We start from the raw sequence: 23,297 nt of genomic DNA, 5'->3' as shown, positions 1-23,297 counted from the left end.
ATTCTTCTATTAATAAAGTAATCAAGAAAACAATAAAAGATTGTTCGATTTTGTTCGATTGTAATAAAAAAAACAAGTTAAATTAAGGTTAAATAATAAGCAATATGTTGTTAGAATCGTGCCTTATAATGTCATATATATTGATCTGATATGTTCTCGAGTAATACAATTTTAAGTGTTTACTGTTTATGTACATTCCGATGTTTTATTTTTATTTTTTTTTAAATAAATACATTTAAGGGATTTTTCTAGAATATTCTTTTATCCATTTAGAAAATGCCTATTTTTAGGTTTTATATAAATATATAAGCCACAAGGGTGGACAAGCGTGCGAATTAAAGCGACGGTTGTGGGTTTGATTTCCATTCGGAGGAATAAAATATTTAATATTTAAATTTTCTTGATCTGATAGCGACACACAGCGCGGCGTTGAGTTCCGCCATACAACGCGCAATGCCTCAAGAATTTGGCGGAAAGTGGGGGACTGAGTGGCTTAACACTAGGTATTCAGGTTGCTCATATCTATCTGTATTCCAGGATACAGAGTAAAGATAAGATAATAAATAATTTGTCCTTCAAGAATCATTGAACGTCAAACATAAGCCAAAAAGTGAATCGTTTTAAATAATTGGGAATAAATAAAACGAAAATAGATATATTAATTTACAACTAATATTAACTGGGGTAACATTACATTAAATGTTCAGCAGAGAGGAATGAATCCATAAAGGCAGAAATTTTCAAAAAAGGTCTTGTATAATTTTATTAAAAAAATCTTATTTCTTTTAGCTCATAAACAAAATGTTAATGGTAATTTTCAGTTTCTAACACATATAATGTAAAATTGTTGACATTTTCGTATTACCATACATAATACAAAAGCTTCTACAACTTTCAATTGGAAGTTTTATGAATACAGTATCGGAGACCAAAACCTTTCTGCCTTACATCCAACAAATATATACATACATTTAATTAAATCATCACATTAATAACATTTTATACTCATATAAATAAATATAATGAGGTCCCTACCACCTGGTCGTCGTTTATACAGATTCGTCATTCCATCATCAGCCGGAATAAAAATCGTGAGATAGAAAACAAAACTTCGATCATGTATATTCTGTCATAAGTAGTCGAAAATTAATAATTAATTTAATAAATATTTATACTTTTCAAAAGTTTGAATAAATGTTATTAATACACACAGTAATATCAACAAAAAACTTTCTGTCAAACATTCGATTGTCCAATTGACAACAATTAGTCCGATCAATCAGGATTCTGGAAACTGAAATACCTTTCCAGATTCTAGAATATGGATGTTTGTTCCAATTTCACGCAAAAACCACTAAACAGCTTATACATGACAATCACACATAGGCTGCAAATAATGTAAAATATTTTGTATAATTTGACTATAATACAACTACACCAATAAGTGGGCGAAGCCGCGTTTGGTTTGCAAGTATAAATTATAACATAAATTGATTAAAAATTCTGTTTTCCCACCAAAGCTTCAATATCATCAACCTCCTTTACACATGCGTCTGTCAACACCAGAACACCGTCATCGGTTATGAGAACGTCGTCCTCTATTCTAATACCGACTCCGCGGAACTCTGGAGGCACTGACGTGTCGTCCGGACGGATGTAGATGCCTAGAAATATTTAATAAATATAGTAAAAATCTAATCAAATTAGCTTCACGCTATATCTCGCACACAGCAGGGTAGGCAAAGGGAACCTAGTAGTTTCCTAGCGGGAAGACAATCCGTCAAATCCACTTTCCGTCGTTGTATTTTTTTAGTTTCACACTTTGTATACCGCACATAGGTAGAGGGATCCCAGTAACCTAGTGTTAAAACACGCCATTCCCATTAAGACCCGTTCCTCACTTTTGGCCGGATTCTGGAGGTATTGAGTGTTCAGTGGCGAAACTCAACCCCGCGCTTTGCCTCGTTATCAGAGCGAGGAAATGAAAGCTATGAAATATGCTCGAGTGGAAATCGAGCCCACGACGTGTTTACATTTGTGCCCGGGAGATATGTATCCAAAGGAGCTAAAGAAGAAGATAGAGTCTAAGATTACGTCTCATCGAACTTATATAAAACAATTGCTAAATTTATTTTAACGTTATACAATTAAGATAGATCTATCTGCGAACTCAAGTGACAAACACAAAAACACATAAATAATAAAGACTATTACCCACCAGGCTCGACGGTCAACAGCATGGCGGGCACGACGGGCACCCTTCGCTTCACCAGCGCCGAGTCGTGGACATCTAGTCCCAGGTAGTGGGACACGTGGTGTGGGCAGAGACGGTAGGCTTTCTGTTATGAGAAAAAAAATATAAGTAATCTATATTGTTTTTAGCTTCATGTTGTATCCTGTATGTAGCAGGTTAAGTAGAGAGAATTAGGGAAAATAGTGTTAAAGCACTCTGTTAGAAATTTTCGAGGCATTAGGTGTTGAGTGGCGGAGCTCAACGTTGCGTTTTGTCTTGTTACCAGAATGAGTAAATGAAAATAATTAATTTTCCCGAGTGGGAATCGAACTCACAACTATCGCGTTACAGTTTACAGTCTCGAAAACAAGGCACAATGATTAAAATAAGTCCCTTTAAATCGAAAGTAAAAAAAAAACTCACCCCAATAAGTTCATTAGAATCTATGTCCTTCGGTAAAATGCCTTCGTGTTGTAAATGTGTTCCGAGCAACCTACACATGTGGTCAAATAGCTGGTCTAAGGGCGGTCTGTGCTCACTTAATAGTTCTATTAGACGTTTCTAGAAAAAAATACAAATATATACATTACAATAGTTCAGCGTTTGCGCGGCGTTGAGTTCCGCCACTCAACACGCAAACGTCTCGAATTAGGCAAGAAGTGGACGGAGTGTCTTAACATTAGTTTCCCTAGATTTTCTTTTTATAAGTATTTGACATATTTTTGACGTATAAGCTTCACGAATCCTGTATATAGCAAGACAGGCAGCGGGCATGCACAGCAAGGTAACCTAGGAACCTAGTGTTCACATACTCCTTTCCCATTAAGACACTTCCATTCAGTACTTTCCATCAAATTATGGAGGCATGTTCAATGGAAATTCAACACCGCATTTTAAAAATATTAAATATTTTATTTCCACAAGTGGGACTTGAACCCACCACCTGTCGCGTTTACAGTCCGTCGCATGCGCCAAGACTGGCCTGCATCTTTAATGATGAGTGTACATTTAGCTTACCTGTACATTCAGTACTAGCTCATATAAAATACGATGATGCTTTGAGAACTTTCCAGAAACCGGCCAAGTGCGGGATATATCAGAATTATACAACCATCGCTGGCTACCTATAATTATAGTAAAAATAAAGAAAATAAAAGATTAAAATTTCATATAAAGATTTGAGAATGTAGCGAGAATAAGATAAGCAAGTAGCTGTCTGTTGTTATGGTACAGTCTTAAAAAATCTAATATCTAAAAAATCTAAATCAAGATAGTTTTGGCTCCATTTTTTTTTCAACTACATGTTTTGTCCTATAAATAAAAAGGTAGACAGGTATTATGTTGACAATGTCAAACTCTCTGTTCTACTCTTTCCGCCTGAATTAAAGATATTTCGTGTGCGTGAATGGCAAAACTCAATATCGCGCTTTGTCACAACCACCGCGTTTACAAACCCGGTAAAACAATCCCGCTGGAACCACAAAAAACCCAAAACTGACCCGAATCAACAAGCAGCATGTCCTCCTCCCCCAATATTTGGTTGTTGGCGACATAGTGTATGTGCGTGGCGCGCGCGCCTCCCGCCACCACCGGTGGGAAGGCGGCGTGCTCCGCGCCGTGCGACCGGCACGAGTACTCCAGGATGGCCGACACCGAGTGCTCTGATATACCTGGGAGAGGATAAATTAGCAAATAAACATATAGCTTAGTTGGGATGAGGCGTAAATTGAAAAGGAGCGTATTAACGACGAATTGTATGTCGATATATGTTAGAAAGTGCGAGTGTCGCATATTAGAATAAAAATATATTTTCTAATAAAGCCAGAGAAAGAAATAGATGTCACATTGTTTGTCCTGGGTGTATTCAGTTCAAGACGCGACGTTATTAAATAATGGTAACGAGAAATGCGGGCTTCATTTCTCCTTCGAGTGGCATACTGAGCGATTATACTGAGACAGCATCTGACTTCACCGCATTCATAGACAAAGTCCTAACAAGTCAGATCTGCCCACGCACACCCCCTTTATATGTGTAAGTATAATAAAAATATTTATTTCTTACTAAAATTATATAAATATAACATAATATGATTTAAATTTAACTAACGAAAACAACGTACCCACCAGGTTTCGTACACGCCATTGCCAAATTGACGCTCTGTGATCCTATATAACATGTTTCCTTCAATAATTCTATTTCTGCCGGAGACTTTATCACTCTCATGTGATGCAGATACTTTTGAGGGTCGTCGACGGACATGTGACCTTGTCTCATTGAAGTACGGACGGTTTCGTGGATGTCAGGGTTGGGAGGCGTGTCGTTTTGGTACCAGAGTACTGCTGGTTTAGTTGCTGAGATTATTCTGTTATTTGAAAATTATTATTTAAAGCATTTTTTTTTCACTTAAGCCATTGTGACGGTTGTGGGCTATGTATAAAGTGTGATGTTTTGTTCCTCCACTCATGATGCAATGTCTCAAAAAATGGGTGGTTGAGTGGTCTTTATATGAGATCATACAGAAAGTTAAAAAATAAAACATTTTATTTAATAAAAAACCAATATTGTCAAACTTGTATAAGAATGATAAAACCAATATACATATTTACCTAATTAAAAAATTACTAAAACTTTCAACTGGTCTTGCTTCATCAACAGCAAATAATGAAGCTGCTAACCCACAACCAGTTCTAGGTCCTTCCCATAACTCCGCATGGCTGTCTTTATCATGTACAAAAAGAATGGACTGAAAAAACAAACATTGTTATATAAGAATAAAAATATAAAATAGTACATATCAAGTGAATTAGAATATAAAGTATATTTTGAAATTGTTATGTAAAATGTAAGCAATAGGCATTTTTACCTTACATATTGTTCATTGCTAAAAATTTATATTTTATTTAAGGAATTTTAACTTAATCTTAATTTCAAAATATGATTATCATAAGATTAAATTTATTTTATGTAAAAACACTATAAAATTATATACAATACTTACAGTGTAATGATCTAAAAGTGCTTCCTTCACCATGACTAATATCGCTGAGGGTTCCATACACCCTGTCAGATAAAAGAAATCAGAATTCTGACGGAAAACATAAGGTATTTTGTCAGACATATACTGTTTGCGAGCTGCTGGTATCACTATCTAAGAAATATAAATAGACATAATTTAACATACAAAAATATTATCAATATTGTAAGCTTACAGCTTATACATCCAGATCCAAATGTATAAATATGTTAAAATGAAAAAAAAAAACTGAAATTTACTTACTATATGTGATTTATGTGTATGTTCTGGGTTTGTCAGTAACTTCTTAACTAAAGTGTCTCTTCTATCTTTATATTCTTGTTGAGTTATACCACAGGTTAGGTGGCCCTCTTCAATTAAATGAGGATGGGTATACGACGTAGGCTGCCCTACAATTGCCTTAGGTATTTTAAATTGAGGACTAGTCAATAAATCTGGCGGATTTCCAATACTTGACGAGCTTCGCGTACGTTCCTTATATAATGGTTGTCGTAATAATTTCTTTGATAGTTTCGATCCTGTAAAAGGATATGCTTAAATTCTTATTAAGAGAAAACAGCAAAGTTTACCATTTAACATAACCTAAAACTTACCAAAATTATATGAAACACGACGTAATGAATGCATTGTTATAGAACCAATAAAATAACTATATTAGATATATTTGTATTTTAATAAATAAAAAAGAAAGGTTGAATCCTAAATCCTAACAAAGTAATATTTTTGTTGACATCTATAAATTAGGAGTTACTGACAGTGACAGTGACACATTATGATTTATGACATTGACATCTAGACCAAGGACTAGAATACAGATTATACAATGTGATTCCATTCAACGTGACATTGGCGAAGTGATTAGTACTGAACTGGCACGCTCAGATCGCTATAATTAAAGAACAACTACAATGTGATTCTAAGTCAACAGAAGTCACGAAACATGGATCATAAAATTAACGAACGTTTGTTACCGTACTATACCTCAATATTGTTGATGATTGATATTCACAACTAAATAAAACTATGGAGTCAGTGTGAGTGTCACAAAATTCATTCTAATATACTAGCCTAAGAGCTGCCAGACCTACGTCATTTTAGCAAAGTTGAAATTTTGAGGACTATTAGTCTAATATGTAGTTAAGACAGTGTGCTTACTCACTAACTTGAAAGTGGGAACCTTTCAGAGATAGCGCCAACTTAAGATATTTAATATAATATAATTTACTTCAAACACTTCCGGGCAATTTTAGATATTACATACATTTCCGCTAATATATACATGTTTGATCATATGTCCATCAAACATCTATAGACACGAGTATTTTACGCACATCCATACAATATGATGTCGCATATGTAGACATGAAATCATGATTCGATATGAAACATACCGAATACGAAATATATAATATATAAAAAAGTTAAAGAACTTTTTTAATATAGGATCCTTCCTACTATATTAAAAAATAATAATTATATATTTTATAAAGATATAGAGTTATGTTTTAATTTTATTCTTTTGTTTTATTTTATTGAAATATTTAATATTTTCATTTCTTCGCTCTGGTGTCGCGGAAAAGCACGCAAGGCAATAAGTTCCGCCATTCAACACGCAATGCCTCTAGAATTTGTTGAGAAGTGGGTAGCGTAGAGTCTTAACACTAGTTTCCCTCTGCCGGTCAGAGTCTGCCTACCCTGCTACATGTGGATTATAACTTGAAGGTAAAAAGAAAAAAAAAACGTATGAAGAAAAATTTGCTGACAATATTAATTTATTAATATATATATGTAGGTAGATATAGATAGATACATACATATGATGTCATCGTTGAGAAAATATTGGATTCACATATCGTAAAATATCACAATCATAAACAAAAATTTCATTAAGTAATTTAAATATTTTATTGACTCTTCTTCCTCCTCCTGGCATTAATCCCGGCTATTGCCAGGGTCTGCCCTCCTACTCAACCTACTCCACTTTGCACGGTCTTTTGCGTCCTCGGTGGTTAGACCATTGGCTCTCATGTCCTGCATCACGACATCCAGCCAGCGCTTCCTTGGGCGTCCAGGAGGTCTCACTCCAGGAACTGATATAGCAAGGCACTTGCATCCGACATAGTTCTTAGGCCGGCGCGTAACGTGGCCAAACCATCTCAGACGACGCTCTTGGAGCTTATCCGCTACGTCACGGACCCCAAGACTACCTCGAATGAATGTGTTGCGTATGCGGTCAGACCGCGTTACGCCGCACATCCACCTCAGCATCTTCATTTCCGTGACGTGAAGCTCCTGAGTGTGCCGAGATAGTGCCGGCCAACATTCGCTGCCGTATAAAAGAACCGGCCGGATGATGCTCTTGTATATCAGCCCCTTGAGTTTGGGCGGTATTCTGCGGTCGCAGACCACACCAGAGACCTCCCGCCATTTGGCCCAGGCAGCGCTTATCCGCCCTTGGACATCGTGATCGATGCCTCCAGACTCGTGCATAACGGATCCAAGGTACCTGAACTTCTCCGACTTAACGGCTGGCTCAGGACCTATAAGGATCGTGCTCGAGTCCCGGCTCCCGCAGGCCATGTACTCTGTCTTCGACACATTTAGTTTAAGACCGCCGTTCTCAAGCGTACCCTTCCAGAGGTTCACTTTACGCTCCAGCGTCAGTCGGTTCTCGGCAATGAGTGCTATGTCGTCGGCATACATCATCAGCCATGGAGGCTGGTCCTGGATGTGAGCCGAGACAATATCGAGCACTACATTGAATAAGAACGGACTAAGAGCCGAGCCCTGGTGAACCCCCACTGTAATCGGGAAGGGTCTAGTGTCGCCAACAGCAGTCCTAACCATAGAAGCGGAATCGTGGTACATGTCTCTGATAATCTCAATATAGGCCTCAGGGATCCCTTTGGATCGCAATGCCCACCAGATACACTGACGAGGCACACAGTCAAAGGCCTTCTGCAGATCTAAAAAGGCCACATGCAGAGCTCTCCTTTTTTCCATGTATGCCTCCATCAAAGTTCTGAGGGCGAAAATGGCGTCCATGGTGCCCGATCCTGGCTGAAATCCATATTGAGACTCAGAGATAGTACACTCTCGGCGGAGCCTGAGGTCGATCATGCGCTCGAAGAGCTTCATGGTATGACTCATAAGCTTAATGCCCCTATAACTACCACAATCTTGAACACTGCCCCTTCCCTTGTAAATAGGGGTAATGATCTAAGCTAAGCCTCCACTGATGCGGCATCTTACCAGTGTTCAAGATATGGTTAAAAAGGTCAGTAAGCATGAGCACACCAAGAGAGCCCAACGATTTCCACGCTTCGATCGGAATGTCGTCAGGTCCCACCGCTTTTCCGTTCTTCATGCGTCGAAGGCAATTACGTGTTTCGTCAAGGGTTATTGGGGCAATAAGTCCGAGGTTAGGCGGTGGGTCGTGATGAAGACTGCATGGGTGCTGAGTATTCAGCAACTCCTGGAAGTAGCTTCTCCACCTCTCCTTCACAGAGGCATGACTACAGAGCAGCGTGCCCTGGGAATCTTTGACGCAAAGACATTTTGCGATATCTTGCGTCACTTTATCCCGGGAACGTGCCAGTTTGTAAATGAGCTTCTGCCCCTCCACAGTTTCAAGTTTATCATACAATGGTGACAAACTTTCACTGCGGGCTCTGGCTACAGCTCTTTTACAGGCACGTTTAGCTACTGTGTACTCCAGTCTGTCTTCAGGAGAGTTGGATTCTTGCCACTTCTTAAAGGCAGCCTTCTTTTCACGAGTCACCTCCTGCACCTCGTCATTCCACCACCATGTCTCCTTGTCGATGACACGTCCTCCCCTAGAAAGGCCAAGAACTCGCCTGCCCGCCGCAATGATTGCCGACTGAGCCCGATCCCAAGCATCCTGAGCAGTCTCGGTGTTAGTCGAAATATCGTGACTTTTTACCTCTGCCAGGAAGTCGGTCTGCATCGGTCCATTCAGCAACCACCACTTGATCCGAGGCCTACGTTTCTCGGCTACTTTCTTCTTCGGAGTGACGTTAAAGTCCATGACAAGACGATGTTGGGCCGTTAGGCTTTCGCCTGGAATGACCTTACAGTTAGTTACCCTGCCCATATGACACCGTCTGGTCAACAAGTAGTCAATTTGAGTTGAGTGGGACCCGCTCTTATACGTGATAAGGTGCTGAGAATTCTTTTGGAAGAACGTATTCACGACGGCCAGATCAGACGCAATACAGGTTCTCAGAATGTTTTCTCCCTCTGCATTGCGAAGACCGTGCCCAAAACCCCCGTGAACACGTTCATACGGCTCAGCAGCCTTACCGACGTGCCCGTTCAAATCCCCCCCAACTAAGACCACTTCGGTAGACGGCACAGCAAGTAGCACCCCTTCATACTGCTCCCAGAATGTCTCCTTTTCGGCCGCGCTACATCCCGCCTGGGGAGCATAGGCACTGATTAAGTTTGTGATAACGCCCTCAATCAGTACCCTCACTCGCATCAAGCGGTCGGAGCGACGGTCAACTTCAAGGAGTCCATTCTGAAGCTCTTCAGAAAGCACTACCGCTACACCGTTTCTACCCGAAGGTGACCCAGTGTATATAAGCCGGTAACCCTGTCCGATGTTACGGGACTTATTACCCTTCCAGCGAGTTTCCTGGAGGAAAGCACACTGGACCCGACGTCTCATGAGTACATCTGCGAGTTCCCTGCATCGTCCGGTTAGAGAGCCAATATTCCACGTTGCAAAGCGGAGTTTTCGTCTGGGTACTTGCGTCTTTAACCGTGCCCGTACTTGACACGGTAGCCCTTGCCCACTTGTCGCAGGTGTAGGGCGATGTGCCTGCGCGTCGTAATGCGGCGACGCCCTAGCCGTACCCAGTCTGTTGTTGGTCCGTTCCATATTGTGGCTGTTTGTGGTTTTCCTGGAGCGACTGCCGTCTGACCTCCAAAACCCCCTTTGTGGGGAAAAACCGAGGGGAGAGGAAAATAGAGGGGGGTAGGATAGGTATAGGAGGGAGCTGGAGAAAGGAGGAGGAGAGGGGGGGGACACCATTCTTACGGACTGGATGAGGATATAAGAGTGGCGGCTCGAGGATCCGGGGTCGCGTACCCGTATGCCCACAAACCAATATCGGACAGGTATTAGTCTGGACACCCTCTGGGTGACTGGGTTGATTATCTTACCTTAATATTGTATAAGTAGGTTATATAATGATTTTAATATTGTGTGTAATATTATTAAGTAACAATCGAGTCACTAAGCTCTCTTATATTTAGTTTAATTAATATTTTAAAACTTAGTTATATTGTTTTAAAATATTCATTTATATAAATTCATAAAAATTAAAAAGTCATTCTAGAAGATCAAGAAGGAAGCAAACAGATATACAGACTTTTCATTTTTCATCACTTTTTTACATTCAAAGATACAATACAATGTGTTCTGTTATTCAGAACAATTTTATATGTACTTACACATCCACTGCGGGACCTACTTTTGAGAACTTTGAGCTAGTGCGATATATAGTTAAAATAAAGAGCAGGCCTGTGCGCGAAGTCTGTATGAGACCGATTTTGACCTCAAACTGCAATGAACGTGTTAAATGTTCTTAAAATATAGTATGACTCCGACACAATGACGTCTCTACTCTAAGTACAACAAAAAATACAAACAGTCAAAATGTGAATAATTTCGCCCACGGACCTAACATTACAAGGTTTTATATAAATGTATAACTATTTATAACGTATAATATTCTAGTTATGAAAATGAAATAGCCTCCATAAAATAAATTTTATAATATTACAATATTCTAGATACGTTCCCGCACAAATTACTAAATAGGCACTTGTGGGCAATGCACATTCAGCGAATCTAGTTTTAAAGTAAACATCAACATTAATGCATAATATACATATTTTTATATCTATTTATTATTTTTAAAGAGCTAGAGCTATTACTATAATGTGCATTATAATGGTTCATTATTCTGATAAGACAATGGAAATGAAAATTCGAGCGCGTTGATATCTAATACTAGGAGAAAGTAAAAAATATCATAAAAAAAGATAACTTTCATTTTTAATATTAAATATATATTTTGTGTGAAAATGAGAAAACTTGGACTGGTTCTTAAGGAAAATATATTCCAGCTAAGCTCGTAGGATGGAAGGTCATACGTTCACCATCGTCCGCGCGCTGGCAGTCAGTGCGGAACGGGCTGCGCGAGCGCATGTCTCTACGCGCCGCTACCATCGCGAACTGTGTCGAACGTGCCGTTACAATTGTGTTTCATAATCTGTGATTGTTTACTTTTTTAATTTTCACACTATTTTGGACGGAGATCACACAGCCATCGACTCTTAGAGGTTTGTCTTTTTTTTCTATAATGTTTATTTATTTATAATTTTCTAATATATAAAACGTTGTTAGAAATTCCAATTGCAGTCTTATTTGCATCGTTTTGTAGACTTCATTATTTGCTCGCCTGCGTGGTGCGTGTTACCTAATAAGTGACCTCGCGAAATATAGTAAGGTCTGTGACGAAGGTTTTTTTATATTAGATTTAAAAATAAAAATCAACTAACCGTAACTGTTTCCGCGTGATGTTTCGCGATGAGAATAAGATGAGCTCACTTTACGTATTTAATAAGAATTTGTATTGTATTTTTTATTTGAAATTAGCATTTTTTTTATAGATTGTGATTGACATTTAAATTGTAAATTACAATCCGTGGTTGAAAATGTAGGTTGTAATTTACAACTTAATAAAACATTGATTAATAAAATATAATCAAAAGTATGATTAAAACCTAAATTAAATTTATACTTATAAAAAATATATATAATCAAAAATTTGTAAGTAATTATTTTTTCCATAAAAAAGATAATGAACACTAAACAAAAATTTGTAATTTAATGTTATTTTAAATAGCATGAAAATGAAACCTTCGGCCTAAGTAAATATAATGTTTTTGCTCAGCTATTAACATTGGGTAACCTTTGCACAGTTTCTAAGTTGCGCAACTTCACATAACTTAGCTCACTTGGTATTAATAAATTATATAGAATATATTTCTTGACTTTATGATTTTTTTTTCATTGAATTTCTACATGAGGTATTCGTGGTATCCCTGACGACGTTGGAATGCATTAATGAGCGACGGTCGTGATTTCAAATTTGATTGACGAAATTGTTTACATTAAAGTGTAAAATATTTTAAATATATACTATTTTTCTAGCTTTACGTTGTATCCTGCACACAGTAGGTGGTACCTGGGTTCCCAATTTTCTGCTGAATTCTAGTGGCGAAAGTACTGAGTTCGATCTCTGCTCAGTAGAATAAATTATTTTCATTCCCCCGTCGTCACAGCGTTACAGCGTTGAATTCCGCCGGTGTCTTTTCGCTAGTTTTGACACTAAGGGTTATCCCCCTAAAAAATATATACTTTTATTACTTCAGAGAAAAAATAAAATAAAAATGTATGTAATTTGTAATAATGATAAGGATTTAATTATATTTAACATACTCTTTTTATGGTTTAAGACATTTTCATAACTTAAATTATTAAGAATTTTATATAAAAGTTATTATCTTACTTATATTTACCTTCTTTTTTTTAAAATCAACCTTTTATTCAGAGAAGCATTTCATCATTACAACGATTAAAAAATATCTGTTTGTTTAAAATAATTTGTTTCTAAAATAATTTGTTTCCAATTAGAAACTAACGTATAGTATAGTCATTAGAAATTTAATAACTTATAAGTAAGGCTTCCATGGAAAACTAATGGGTCGTAAACCCTGCGAGTCCACTTGTAATTTTTATGTTATGTTGTATATATTTTATAGATCTTTTCCTTGGCTGCGTACTTATGTACTACGAAGGTACAATTCAGTTGATTGCTGGGAATGTTAGGATTATAATATAAATATTTTTTTTCTATTCACTTTAAGTCGCTTTCTCAGTGTAATATAGAATGTGCAAAGAAAATTCATTTTGTAACTATCGATAACTTTAGTGAAGCTTTGTGTATAGAACCTAACACAACATTGTAATAAAAAAAAATCCCTATATACAGCGATTTTGTTATTTACAAAAAAAAAATGCTAGGCTAATGTTTTTTTTCTCTACGTAAATGAAATTAATTATTAAAACAAAATAAAATTATTCCTATTATTTTTATATAATTATAAAACAAAAAGATTATACAATTTATTATAAGAAAATTTCGCTTAAAAAAAACAATATAGGTACTTTTCAATATTCTTTCAATTACGTTCTAATAGGATATTTAAGCGTTGCTTACCAACAAGGGCCATTCAGACATTCTAAGTGCATCTAACGCTATTCACAGGGCTCTACGGAATGCACTTATTACTCGAGTTCCGCCTTGGATGCGCCCGCGCCGACGACGTTAAAATGGCGGGAACCTGACCGTAGACTCAAGTAATGAGATATAGCGGTACCTTCGCTTTTTTGTTTATTCTCTATTTCTGCCTGTGTATATATATTGGTTTATCTAAAAATAAATGTAAAAACTGCCAATTCGTATAATGTCAAAATATACATTTTTAATAGAGATATAACAACATAGAGATAAGACAAGAAGTGTTATACACCTAGTACACTCTATTTCAACTTTCTAACAATTTTTTGAGTGTTGTGTTGAGTGACGGAACTTAACGTCGCACTTTGTTTTGTGTTGCGTTTTACTAGAGTTACGAAATTGAAAATAATGTATTCCAACCGTTCTTATTGTAGTAAGACAGCGAGTCTGCGCCGTGGCTCTAATTTAGAAGATAATTATTTTTTTATTTATCCCCTCTTGTTTCTAAAAATATAATAATAATTGTGTAAATAAATATAATTATTCTAACACGTAGAGTGTTGACGCTGCTACGTTGTAGCTTGAAAATGCTTAAACCCATAAACCCTCCACTATTCGGTCGTTATTAACCAAACTAATTCCAAGAGTGAGCCGTTAACTTCGGAATGGTAATGAGATTTTGTTTTTTTCTCTCGAATGCTATAGAAAATCCTTTCTTACTGGATTTAGAGGTAACTTTTTTTTGTTTAATTTAACTATCTCTTTTCCAAAGTTGAAATGTTACTTCTTAACGATCCATCAACAAATTAGTCAGGCTTTATAATTATAAATACTTTTTATACATTCTTATAAGTTAATAATAATTAAGAACTGGATTTTTTAAACCTTTTAAGTACATCTGATCGAAAAATATTCAATGATATATATACAAAAAATGTTCTCACGTCCAATAAAAGATAACAGTTATAATAGTTTACAAAAATGTTTATTATTTTGTCCTAGCTAGAACAACTATACTGTAGCGTCTTTGCTAATATAATTCATTCGAGATATCGAGACATCCCGCTGTGAGCAATCGATAAATTATGCGTAATTTTTTATCTGTCGCGATGAAAATTTTCTATAAAACATACATTTATTTGATCATTGTTTTTATTCGATAGCAATTAATATCCGCTACTTTTGCAATTTGTTTAACTTGACTATTGCTTTAAATTAATACAAACAACATTTACAATTTGTTTAACGTTAATTTTTATTACTTTTATTTTACGTTGAGTATAAAATTTTAAAGTGGAATATTCTTTCAAATAGTGATGTATCAAACGTTTTTTTTCGTTTAGAGTTTAATTATGTTTTTAATGATATTTGTAAACTGTACAAATAAAAGTAACCTTCATGGTCTATGCTCACCCCAATTTTAGGGTAGTATTTGGTGTGTAATATCCTGCCATCTTGTCGTTCTGTTTAACCGTTAGTTATATTAAAAGAATATATATTTTACTTTTCTTATAATTATGTACAATACGCAATACATCCAGCAGAAACTTGAGAACGGAAGTGTCTAAACAAAAACGGTATGTCTCAACACTAGGTTGTCAGCTCCCCTCTGCCTACCCAGCTATGTGCGGGATACAACGTAAAGCTATCTTATCGCCACTAATATAAAGAAAACTCCCCACAAAAGAAATCAATTCAGTAGCTCTACATATGAAGATCTACTTAAATATTCTGTATACTTTACCACTAAAATAATTTCGTCTGGAAATTTTGCCTTGACAGCCTGATATTTAAGTTAGATTATCCTCTTGAGTCTAGCCCAGGGGTGTCGTGAAGCAACAATATCCTCCTCCAGGGTACTCTGTAACTCACGATCGTGGAGCTGAGGCACTGTAAGCCATAATGGACTAATAGGATATGATTGGTACCTGAGGCGGTTAGACGTTCTTAAATTAGGGCGGCGGCCATTTAAATAGATTTTGGATTTGATGGTTTAAACTATAATTCAAAATTCTGATATAACGATTCTTTTTTTCTTCGTTTGTATATATTTTTTTATTTATTAATATATATTTTTGTTCCTATGTTTATTTGTATATTTTTTTATATATACATCAGTAGTAAATAAATAAAATTATGAGACTACTTACTTTTTTAAATCTTAGTTTAGTACTTCGCCATTATGTAAAAAAAATCCAAGTCGTAGATGGTATTAGGATATCAAATAACTTAACAAGACGTTTCAATTTGCAACTTTTGAAGAACAAATTTGTTGAAAAACAAGTATTTTTGAGTTTTAAATTTAACGTAATATTAATTGAAATAAAATAAAAAGCGAAATGTCACAGTTACTATCTGAGTAATAAAAATAAAACATACAAGCGCACGCCATAAAGTGGACATTAATGTTCGTTTCGAGAACGAAGCCTTCTTGATTCCTTCCAAAGATATGAGATTCCAAAAACTGTATATAATAAAAAATATATATATTTTTAAATGTACTAAATATAGCAACATTTGTTTTTTAGCAGAGGAAACTTGGTATCCTAGTGTTAGGACATTCCGTTCTCCTTTAACACACTTCCATTCCCCTTTTTCCGCCGAATTAAGGAGGCATTGCTTCTTGAGTGGCGTACAACACCGCACCTTGTCTTCTTACTAGAGTGAAGAAATGGAAATATTAAATTTTTAATTTCTTCGAGTTCAAACCCACAAACTTACTTGTGCCCCTGCCCCAGGCTTCAAATGATTATATTGAAATTATTTTTATTTTTCCGTCTTGGTAAATACAGCATGACGTTAAGGTCCACCACTTGACAAACTGGGGAACGGTATCAAGAGACAAATATCGATCTTGTCCTCCCAACATTCGTATGTTTACACGTGACGGTCATAAAATATATGAACGCCGCACTTATCCATATATGTACTGTTATACCATTAAGCAACGGAAGTGTGTAATTTTTGTAGAATTTATTATTATTTAATATGAATTTATTTATTACTGGCGCTATCGCAACGCTGTTAGTTAGCGCCTGATTGCGATAGTTATCGATTCGATTTCCATTTAAAAAAATATATATAAAAATATTTTTGTTTTTCCTCTTTGATTATAAGTGTAATATAAGATTAGGTAACTAACGCTCAATTTGTCGTAATTGGAAAAAAAAAGGAATAATATAAAAGATAAATAATAGTTAAAAAATGCATGCACAACAATTCAAGAAATGTTTATATTTTATAAACATTTCTTGAATTGAACAAAGACAATTTTACCAAAAAAAATAAAATAGAAGAATAAACTGGGCCATAGTTGGTCTGGCACCGTACCGAATTAGGCTATACGATAACACTTGTGTCTACAGCAATACGTAAATGGATGTTGCCTTTCTAGTAAATGCCGCATACAATGATACCCACATTGTTCTCCCGGCTTTACTTAATATTGATAAAATAGGCATTTAAAAATATTATTTGTAATATTATTTTTATTATCGAGGGAAATATTCTATATGGTTTTCATATATTTTTTAAAACAATATAATATAAGTTTAAAAAAGGTGAATCTTTTTAGGAAAGCAGTGTAGAGAGCGATGACCGACGATTAGCCGTGGTTTTTTATAGACGCGGCGCTCGCAGGATGTCTGTCTGTACGTGACTTAGTTATTAGTTTCAAGTTCCAACTGTTTGCGATTTAATATAACACGACAAAAACTTAATAGACCCCTTGGTCCTATCATAGTCAACCAGTTTTTACCTTGTTTCTTTTGAAAGGGTATCAATCAATCTGGAAATGTTTATAGCCTGTTGCTCACACAATGTATGTAAAAACTTATTGCTAGTTTATTATAATTATTGCTGATGGATACTTACTTACTTACCTACTTATTTTAAGTTAACAATGTATTGAGAAATAATGACTTACCAAAGCAGTTTTACTAAAAAAGCTCCAGCGCTATAAGATGTCCAGTCTATAAATAAGAATTATATAGTGAAAAAGTATGGCTACGAAATTAGTATCTACTACTTTTTTATCTTTACTCATCTCCCGTGTTTTTTAGAATTGGTAAGAAAATTGTAAGGGATCAAATGAAAAAAAAAAACTAAAAAGATATTGAGAACTGCTTTTTTCGTTCGAGTTGATCGATAACTTGCTAAGTGGAGTAATCTTACATTGAAATTTACCGAATTAAGGTTGGGGTATAAATTTTGCTTAAATTTAAAAAATGCCTCGAGGTAAAATTGAATGCACAACTATCAAGACAAAAAAATAAATATATAAGATTTAGATTATACTCGAATATATTTTTATATGTATATTAAATAGTTTGAAAATTGTATAATAATATAATTTGTAATTTATAATATATCCAAGGATACAGAGTCTATTTTATATTAACTTTGTATAACAAAACAAATACTTGACGACATTTAGAACTGAATAGCTGTCAATTTATGCCCAGCAATGGCGCGAAATGCAGTCCCGTTTCGTTTTACGGCGCATGTATGCGATAACTATCATATTTTACTGTGGTACATTATGTGAGATTAAGATGTGCGCTCGTAAAATCTCGGTTTATTTTATTATTTTCTTTTTATTTAAATATTTACAGTACTGCTTAATGTAAGTATTTGTAAGTATGTGGTTTTTATTTATTTTGTTGATTGCAACAATGTAAATTGTAACACAATGTTACAAACAGTTGGTATAAACAAAATGGAAAGTCAATTATTAGGTAGTATTTTTTAGGTGGTATTTTTTATGACTTTAGTATAAATTTAGAATTTTTCTATATTATTTATTTTAATTAAAAATTAGTATAGTATTATACACAGCATATTTCGTTATAACATTAAAACACTTGGCTTAAGATTTAGCGAGTCGATCGATCGCAGGTTGTCACAAGGCTGTCCGGCTGGTGGTTGACGTCATGCACTGACTCAAACCTTAATTTGTCCTTTAGATACTTACGAGTATATTGTTGCTCAAGAGAATAAAAATAATACAATCATTTTATAACACTTCTAAATTTGGAAACGGCATATAACAAAATAAGCATATAATAAGAAAGAAAAAGTTATACTTCTTAAGTATTTCAAATTATGTAACTATTATCAAAAGTATTAAATAAAACTAATTTTTGCCTATATAATAAATTTATTACCTTTTTTTAATATATCTAGATGCTTTTTAATAAAAAATATTTTTTAAGCTACATTTTGAATCAACTGAGATAATTTACATAACAAAAGAATCCAAAATTGATATCACAAGTGGTGATCAAAATCTGTGCGGTAAGATTTTAATCTTTAATTAGTTCTTAATTACCTACAGCATCTGATAAATTGTGAATGATGACTCGTCATATTTAAAAAGAACTAGCGATGACTACTGGGTTTTCTTATACTACGTAGATTATAGCCGTGGCTTTACAATATAATTATGATCGCCGTCGGCGACATTCTTTTTGATCAGAAGTCAAATAATTTAATAATTAAAATATTTGTTCTATATTATTTTACATTGTTTTAACATATAAATATGTTATCAAGCTATTAAAATATTTTCCGCTGTTGATCTTTTTTTGTATTACTGGGGTAGAGTCAATTTGGGATGCAGATATTGTAGGATACTTATGGGTTGAATTGTATACAAATGTGTTAATAACGTTCAATTTTGGCACACAGAAGGCAAAACCTATTAAAAGGTTTACTCTTGTAGGCTAATTAGAGGACAAAGCAAATTTATTTCGCTCTGTTTAACGCGCAAAGGCAAGTTTCGTATCTATAGTTGTACTCGTAAAAAAATATATTATTATAATATTTTCGTAGACAAAATGCCTCACAGTAATTTCACTTAACTTAAGTGCGAGTGCAAGTAATTACTCCAACACATTAATGTTATTACTTGCATAATATTATAAAAGTAAGTCACAACTGCTGTTGAGTGGAGGACTTGCGGTTCATTACCGAGCAATGTGCGCTTCAGTTTTTGTATACGCTTATTAGCTAAGTTTATGTAAATGCCAACGCTTGTGGCGACACCTTTATTACTTTTTTATTTTGTTAAAGAAGTTAATGAAGGCTTAGGATTTAAGCACAGATAAGAAATATGTTTTATTTTTTCTAAAAAGTTTCTATATATAAAAATATTTACCTATCCAGAATGTGTCAAATTGTATTAAAAATATACACAGATATTATGTAATTATATTTACACAGATATCAATAAAAACACTATTATTCATTAGTAATTCAGCAAATAATGCATCTAAAGGTCTTTTTTTATATTCACATTTCAAATGGAGCGAATAAAAGCGCGGTTAACCCGATCCGACATTGTGAAGTATCGAACACACAGAAATAGTACCGTTCTATTCGCACAGGCTACGTTAAGGCGATACTCTAGTTCGCTGTTCGAGAACATCTAAGCGTAACTTACTTTTACTATTTTGTTTAATCCATTTGTTTATCGCATCTATTCAATGGAACTTCGTGTAAGTTGAATTATGCTTTTTGTATCTGTTCTGTAACAGAATAGTACTTACTACTAGGTACCTACTTGTATGAAAGTCATTAACTTTTTTTATTTTACACTAGCTTTCGGTGTTTTCGCATAATATTCAGATTCGGGTAGAAAAATATTATTTGTATTTTTTAAATTTAAAATGACATTAAATACATATTTTTGAGAAATTATCTGTTAAATAAAATATATAATAAAAAAGTATAAATAACACAGTGTTTTTTAAACATACGACTACAACTTCTTTGTATAATTTTATGCAAAAATAATTAACATTTACAATAATGTATAGTGAAAAGGAGCAATTCTGTTCAGTTCAACAACAAAAAGCCATTAGAATATAATAGTGCAGGTATGCAACTGTGTAGGCACCTACGTCAAAGGTTACTTCACCTACATAAGTAGCGAGGTTTATGGCTGTAATGAATGTTAGTATTGACATATGGGTTTAAATGTACATACATACAGCTTTGGTACAATATGTTGGTATAAAAAATATTTGTGCAAACTGATGAAACTGATGTCTGTTACAATTCTTTGTTTCGTGATAAATAAATATCTTCTATTTTATTTAAATTTTGACTAAAATACGATATGAAAACTACTTGGTAGGTGTTAAGCATGTTTCGAATCCCCCTTAAAGCTCAAGCTCTATCATTAAATTGAATATTATATATATATTTAAATTATATATATATTTAAATGTGGGAATGGATCGATATATTATTAAATTAGAGAATATTCTCATACAGAGAAGCTTACCCCCGAAACATGAATAGAAAAATTATAATTAAGCTAGTTACTTAATTTTGAAAATTTGGATTAACGATTAATAAACTTTATTATTTTTTCTTTGAGCTTGAAAATATAATTGGACTATTTTGAAAATTAGTGTTTGCTCGATTTTTTTTCCATAAACTAAATCTGTACAATGGATAAAATAAACATAAACTGTTTGTTGCGGTGAAAGTAGGAAGTTATGCAAGTGTGGAGCCGACGTAATTACGTCTACATTTGTAAAGTTCTTTGTCAAGACTTGGAATCATAATATTGTTCTCATTTTATTTCCTTAAGAATAAAACCTTTAATAGTTAATAAAAGACCCGCACACTCGACCTATTGTTTTATAACTACTTTGAATTTGTAAATAATACCGATTGTATCAAATCAAATCAAATCAAAAACACTTTATTGCACAAAGAAGATTTAAATTACACAATTAAATTTGTAATTTAGATACAGTGCATAGGCGGCCTTATCACTGTAAGTGATTTCTTACAGGCAACCCTTTTTTTAACAAAAACTAATAGTATGATACAATTGGTGGCGGTTAACTTTGCATAAAGATATTTTGTACTTTATTATATCAAACATATAAACATACGCTATTCATATATAAATACATACATACATAAATACATACATACATTCATAAATACATACATATATACATAAATACACACATAGATACCATATATACATTCATATAGAGATACAATACTTACATATACTTACATATACATATGCACAAAACAGATACATAGATTATAACGATAGGTAGTACTCCTTTAGCCGGCGCTTAAAGATACCAACTGATGTCGACTGCCTGATACACCTGGGTAACTCGTTCCATAATTTCGCCGTTTTTACGGTAAATGATTCACTGTAGCACTTGGTGCGACATAGTGGAACCTCCAATACGTTGTCATATCTTGAACGGAGATTGAAAGACTGAGAGTGGGATCCCAGGAAAGTGAATCTTTGTTTGAGGTATGAAGGAGTTAAAGGAAGATACAAGATAGAGTATAAAAGGATAAGTGCATGATAATTGCGTCGATGCTTGATGGTCAACCATTTAAGTTGAACTCGATGTTGAGTAATATGGTCATACTTCCGCAATCCAAAAATGAACCTAATTATTACATTTTGAAGACGTTCTTGTTGAAATTGTATATCTATATGTATAATTTAAGTAAGTAGGTACGTTCACCAAATGACATCATTTTAAGTTTCTTGGTCAAATTTCAAAACACACGTGTAAACATCATATTAGGTACCTAAACATAGAGAAAAGAGAGTTGCGAAAGCGAGCGAGCGAGAAAAACGAAACGTATCTCCCAACGAATTTAGCTATATAAGTAGCTATATAATATATAATAATGCGTCACGTATTAATTATTTTATTAATTAATAGCGCGTCCATTATTATAATATCATTATAATATATAATATATCATTATAATATATATCAATATAATATCATGAACATAATCAATATTATAATATCATTATAATATATATCAATATAATATCATTATTATATAATCGTCTTCATTACCAGGATCAAGTTTAAAAAAGATTATAAAATTCTTAAAATAACTTGGAACCAAAATAAATAAAAGTTTAATTCCATTAAAAAATCGATCGGCGATCAAAGACTGATGATAGTCCTTTGCAACCCTTTTATATATTATTCGCACAATGTGATATCGATCGGAGCATTCGTATTCAAAATTATCGATCATTTTTCATTTTGGTCACGCCCTGCTGATACTGTGCAGGAATGAGTTGTTTGGTAAATGTAGTTTGAATATTACAAGATATGCTCGCGTAATATAAAATAAAATGTGAATGATTCATTTATAAAAAAATGTTAAGATCTAAAATATATGTAGTTTTGTAGAAAAGTAAATAGTATGGATCCCAGCTTTTCTTTACCTTTTTTAGATGTTTCCTTACCTATAAATAAATTCCACACATTACTACGTGATATTGCTTCCATACAAAAATGTCTCATAGTGTAAAACAAAAACGAATTTGAAACTTAAAAAGTAAACGCTCTTTTTCGTCATTAGAAACTTTATATTTTCATTGCTAAACATATTACAAAAAATATATTTCTAAATATTTCCTTATGTTACGATTTTATGAAGTAGGCGTTTGTGTAGGAGATGACTTTTAAGGTAGCCTTAAAAGGAAAGAAGTTGAAGGTTTCATTCGAATAAAATTGCAGCAATCATAACCATAAAAACAAAAATTTACATAATCTAAGTTGAATAGTGATTCTCATTTTTAAATATTTTTTTTTTTTTAAAATAATTATAGTGCTAACGTAGTATGCATAGAATGGAACGTTTTTAGGTTTTATGGTAACTGAAATGTCAAAA

General features: G+C 34.0%; 1 protein-coding gene across 3 annotated transcripts; it reads right to left on the bottom strand.

Annotated features, from left to right (window-relative positions):
* Nucleotides 1-105: 105 nt before the first annotated feature.
* LOC146534846 (xaa-Pro aminopeptidase 3-like) lies at nucleotides 106-6,030 on the bottom strand. 3 transcript variants are annotated; one of them, XM_085193026.1, is made up of 10 exons: nucleotides 5,862-6,030; nucleotides 5,512-5,801; nucleotides 5,233-5,382; nucleotides 4,841-4,977; nucleotides 4,358-4,596; nucleotides 3,733-3,903; nucleotides 3,251-3,357; nucleotides 2,657-2,794; nucleotides 2,219-2,339; nucleotides 106-1,664 (listed from the first exon to the last, which is right to left on the bottom strand). In XM_085193026.1, the coding sequence occupies exons 1-10, from the start codon at nucleotides 5,893-5,895 to the stop codon at nucleotides 1,495-1,497; spliced, it is 1,557 nt and encodes a 518-aa protein (XP_085049152.1). In that variant the 5' UTR covers nucleotides 5,896-6,030; the 3' UTR covers nucleotides 106-1,494. The 3 variants fall into 3 exon arrangements, with proteins under 3 accessions (XP_085049152.1, XP_085049153.1, XP_085049154.1); XM_085193027.1 differs by having other exon boundaries at nucleotides 5,512-5,786; nucleotides 5,862-6,029; XM_085193028.1 differs by lacking the exon at nucleotides 5,862-6,030 and having other exon boundaries at nucleotides 5,233-5,294; nucleotides 5,512-5,649.
* Between the last annotated feature and the right edge of the window lie 17,267 nt (nucleotides 6,031-23,297).

This window comes from Heliconius melpomene, chromosome 11, assembly GCF_056956725.1.
Source record: "Heliconius melpomene rosina isolate 202511_hmr_F chromosome 11, ASM5695672v1, whole genome shotgun sequence".
NCBI lineage: Eukaryota > Metazoa > Arthropoda > Insecta > Lepidoptera > Nymphalidae > Heliconius > Heliconius melpomene.
Note: the sequence above shows the minus strand (reverse complement) of the source record. Positions and strands in the feature narration are given on the sequence as shown.

Bases quoted from the DNA above. Each gene is read 5' to 3' on its own strand.
- LOC146534846 (XM_085193026.1), bottom strand. From the start codon at position 5,895: ATGCATTCATTACGTCGTGTTTCATATAATTTTG. The intron at 5,802-5,861 runs GTAAGTTTTAGG...TAAGAATTTAAG, and splicing joins TCGTGTTTCATATAATTTTG to CATATCCTTTTACAGGATCG. The intron at 2,340-2,656 runs GTGAGTTTTTTT...TTCTCATAACAG, and splicing joins ATTCTAATGAACTTATTGGG to AAAGCCTACCGTCTCTGCCC.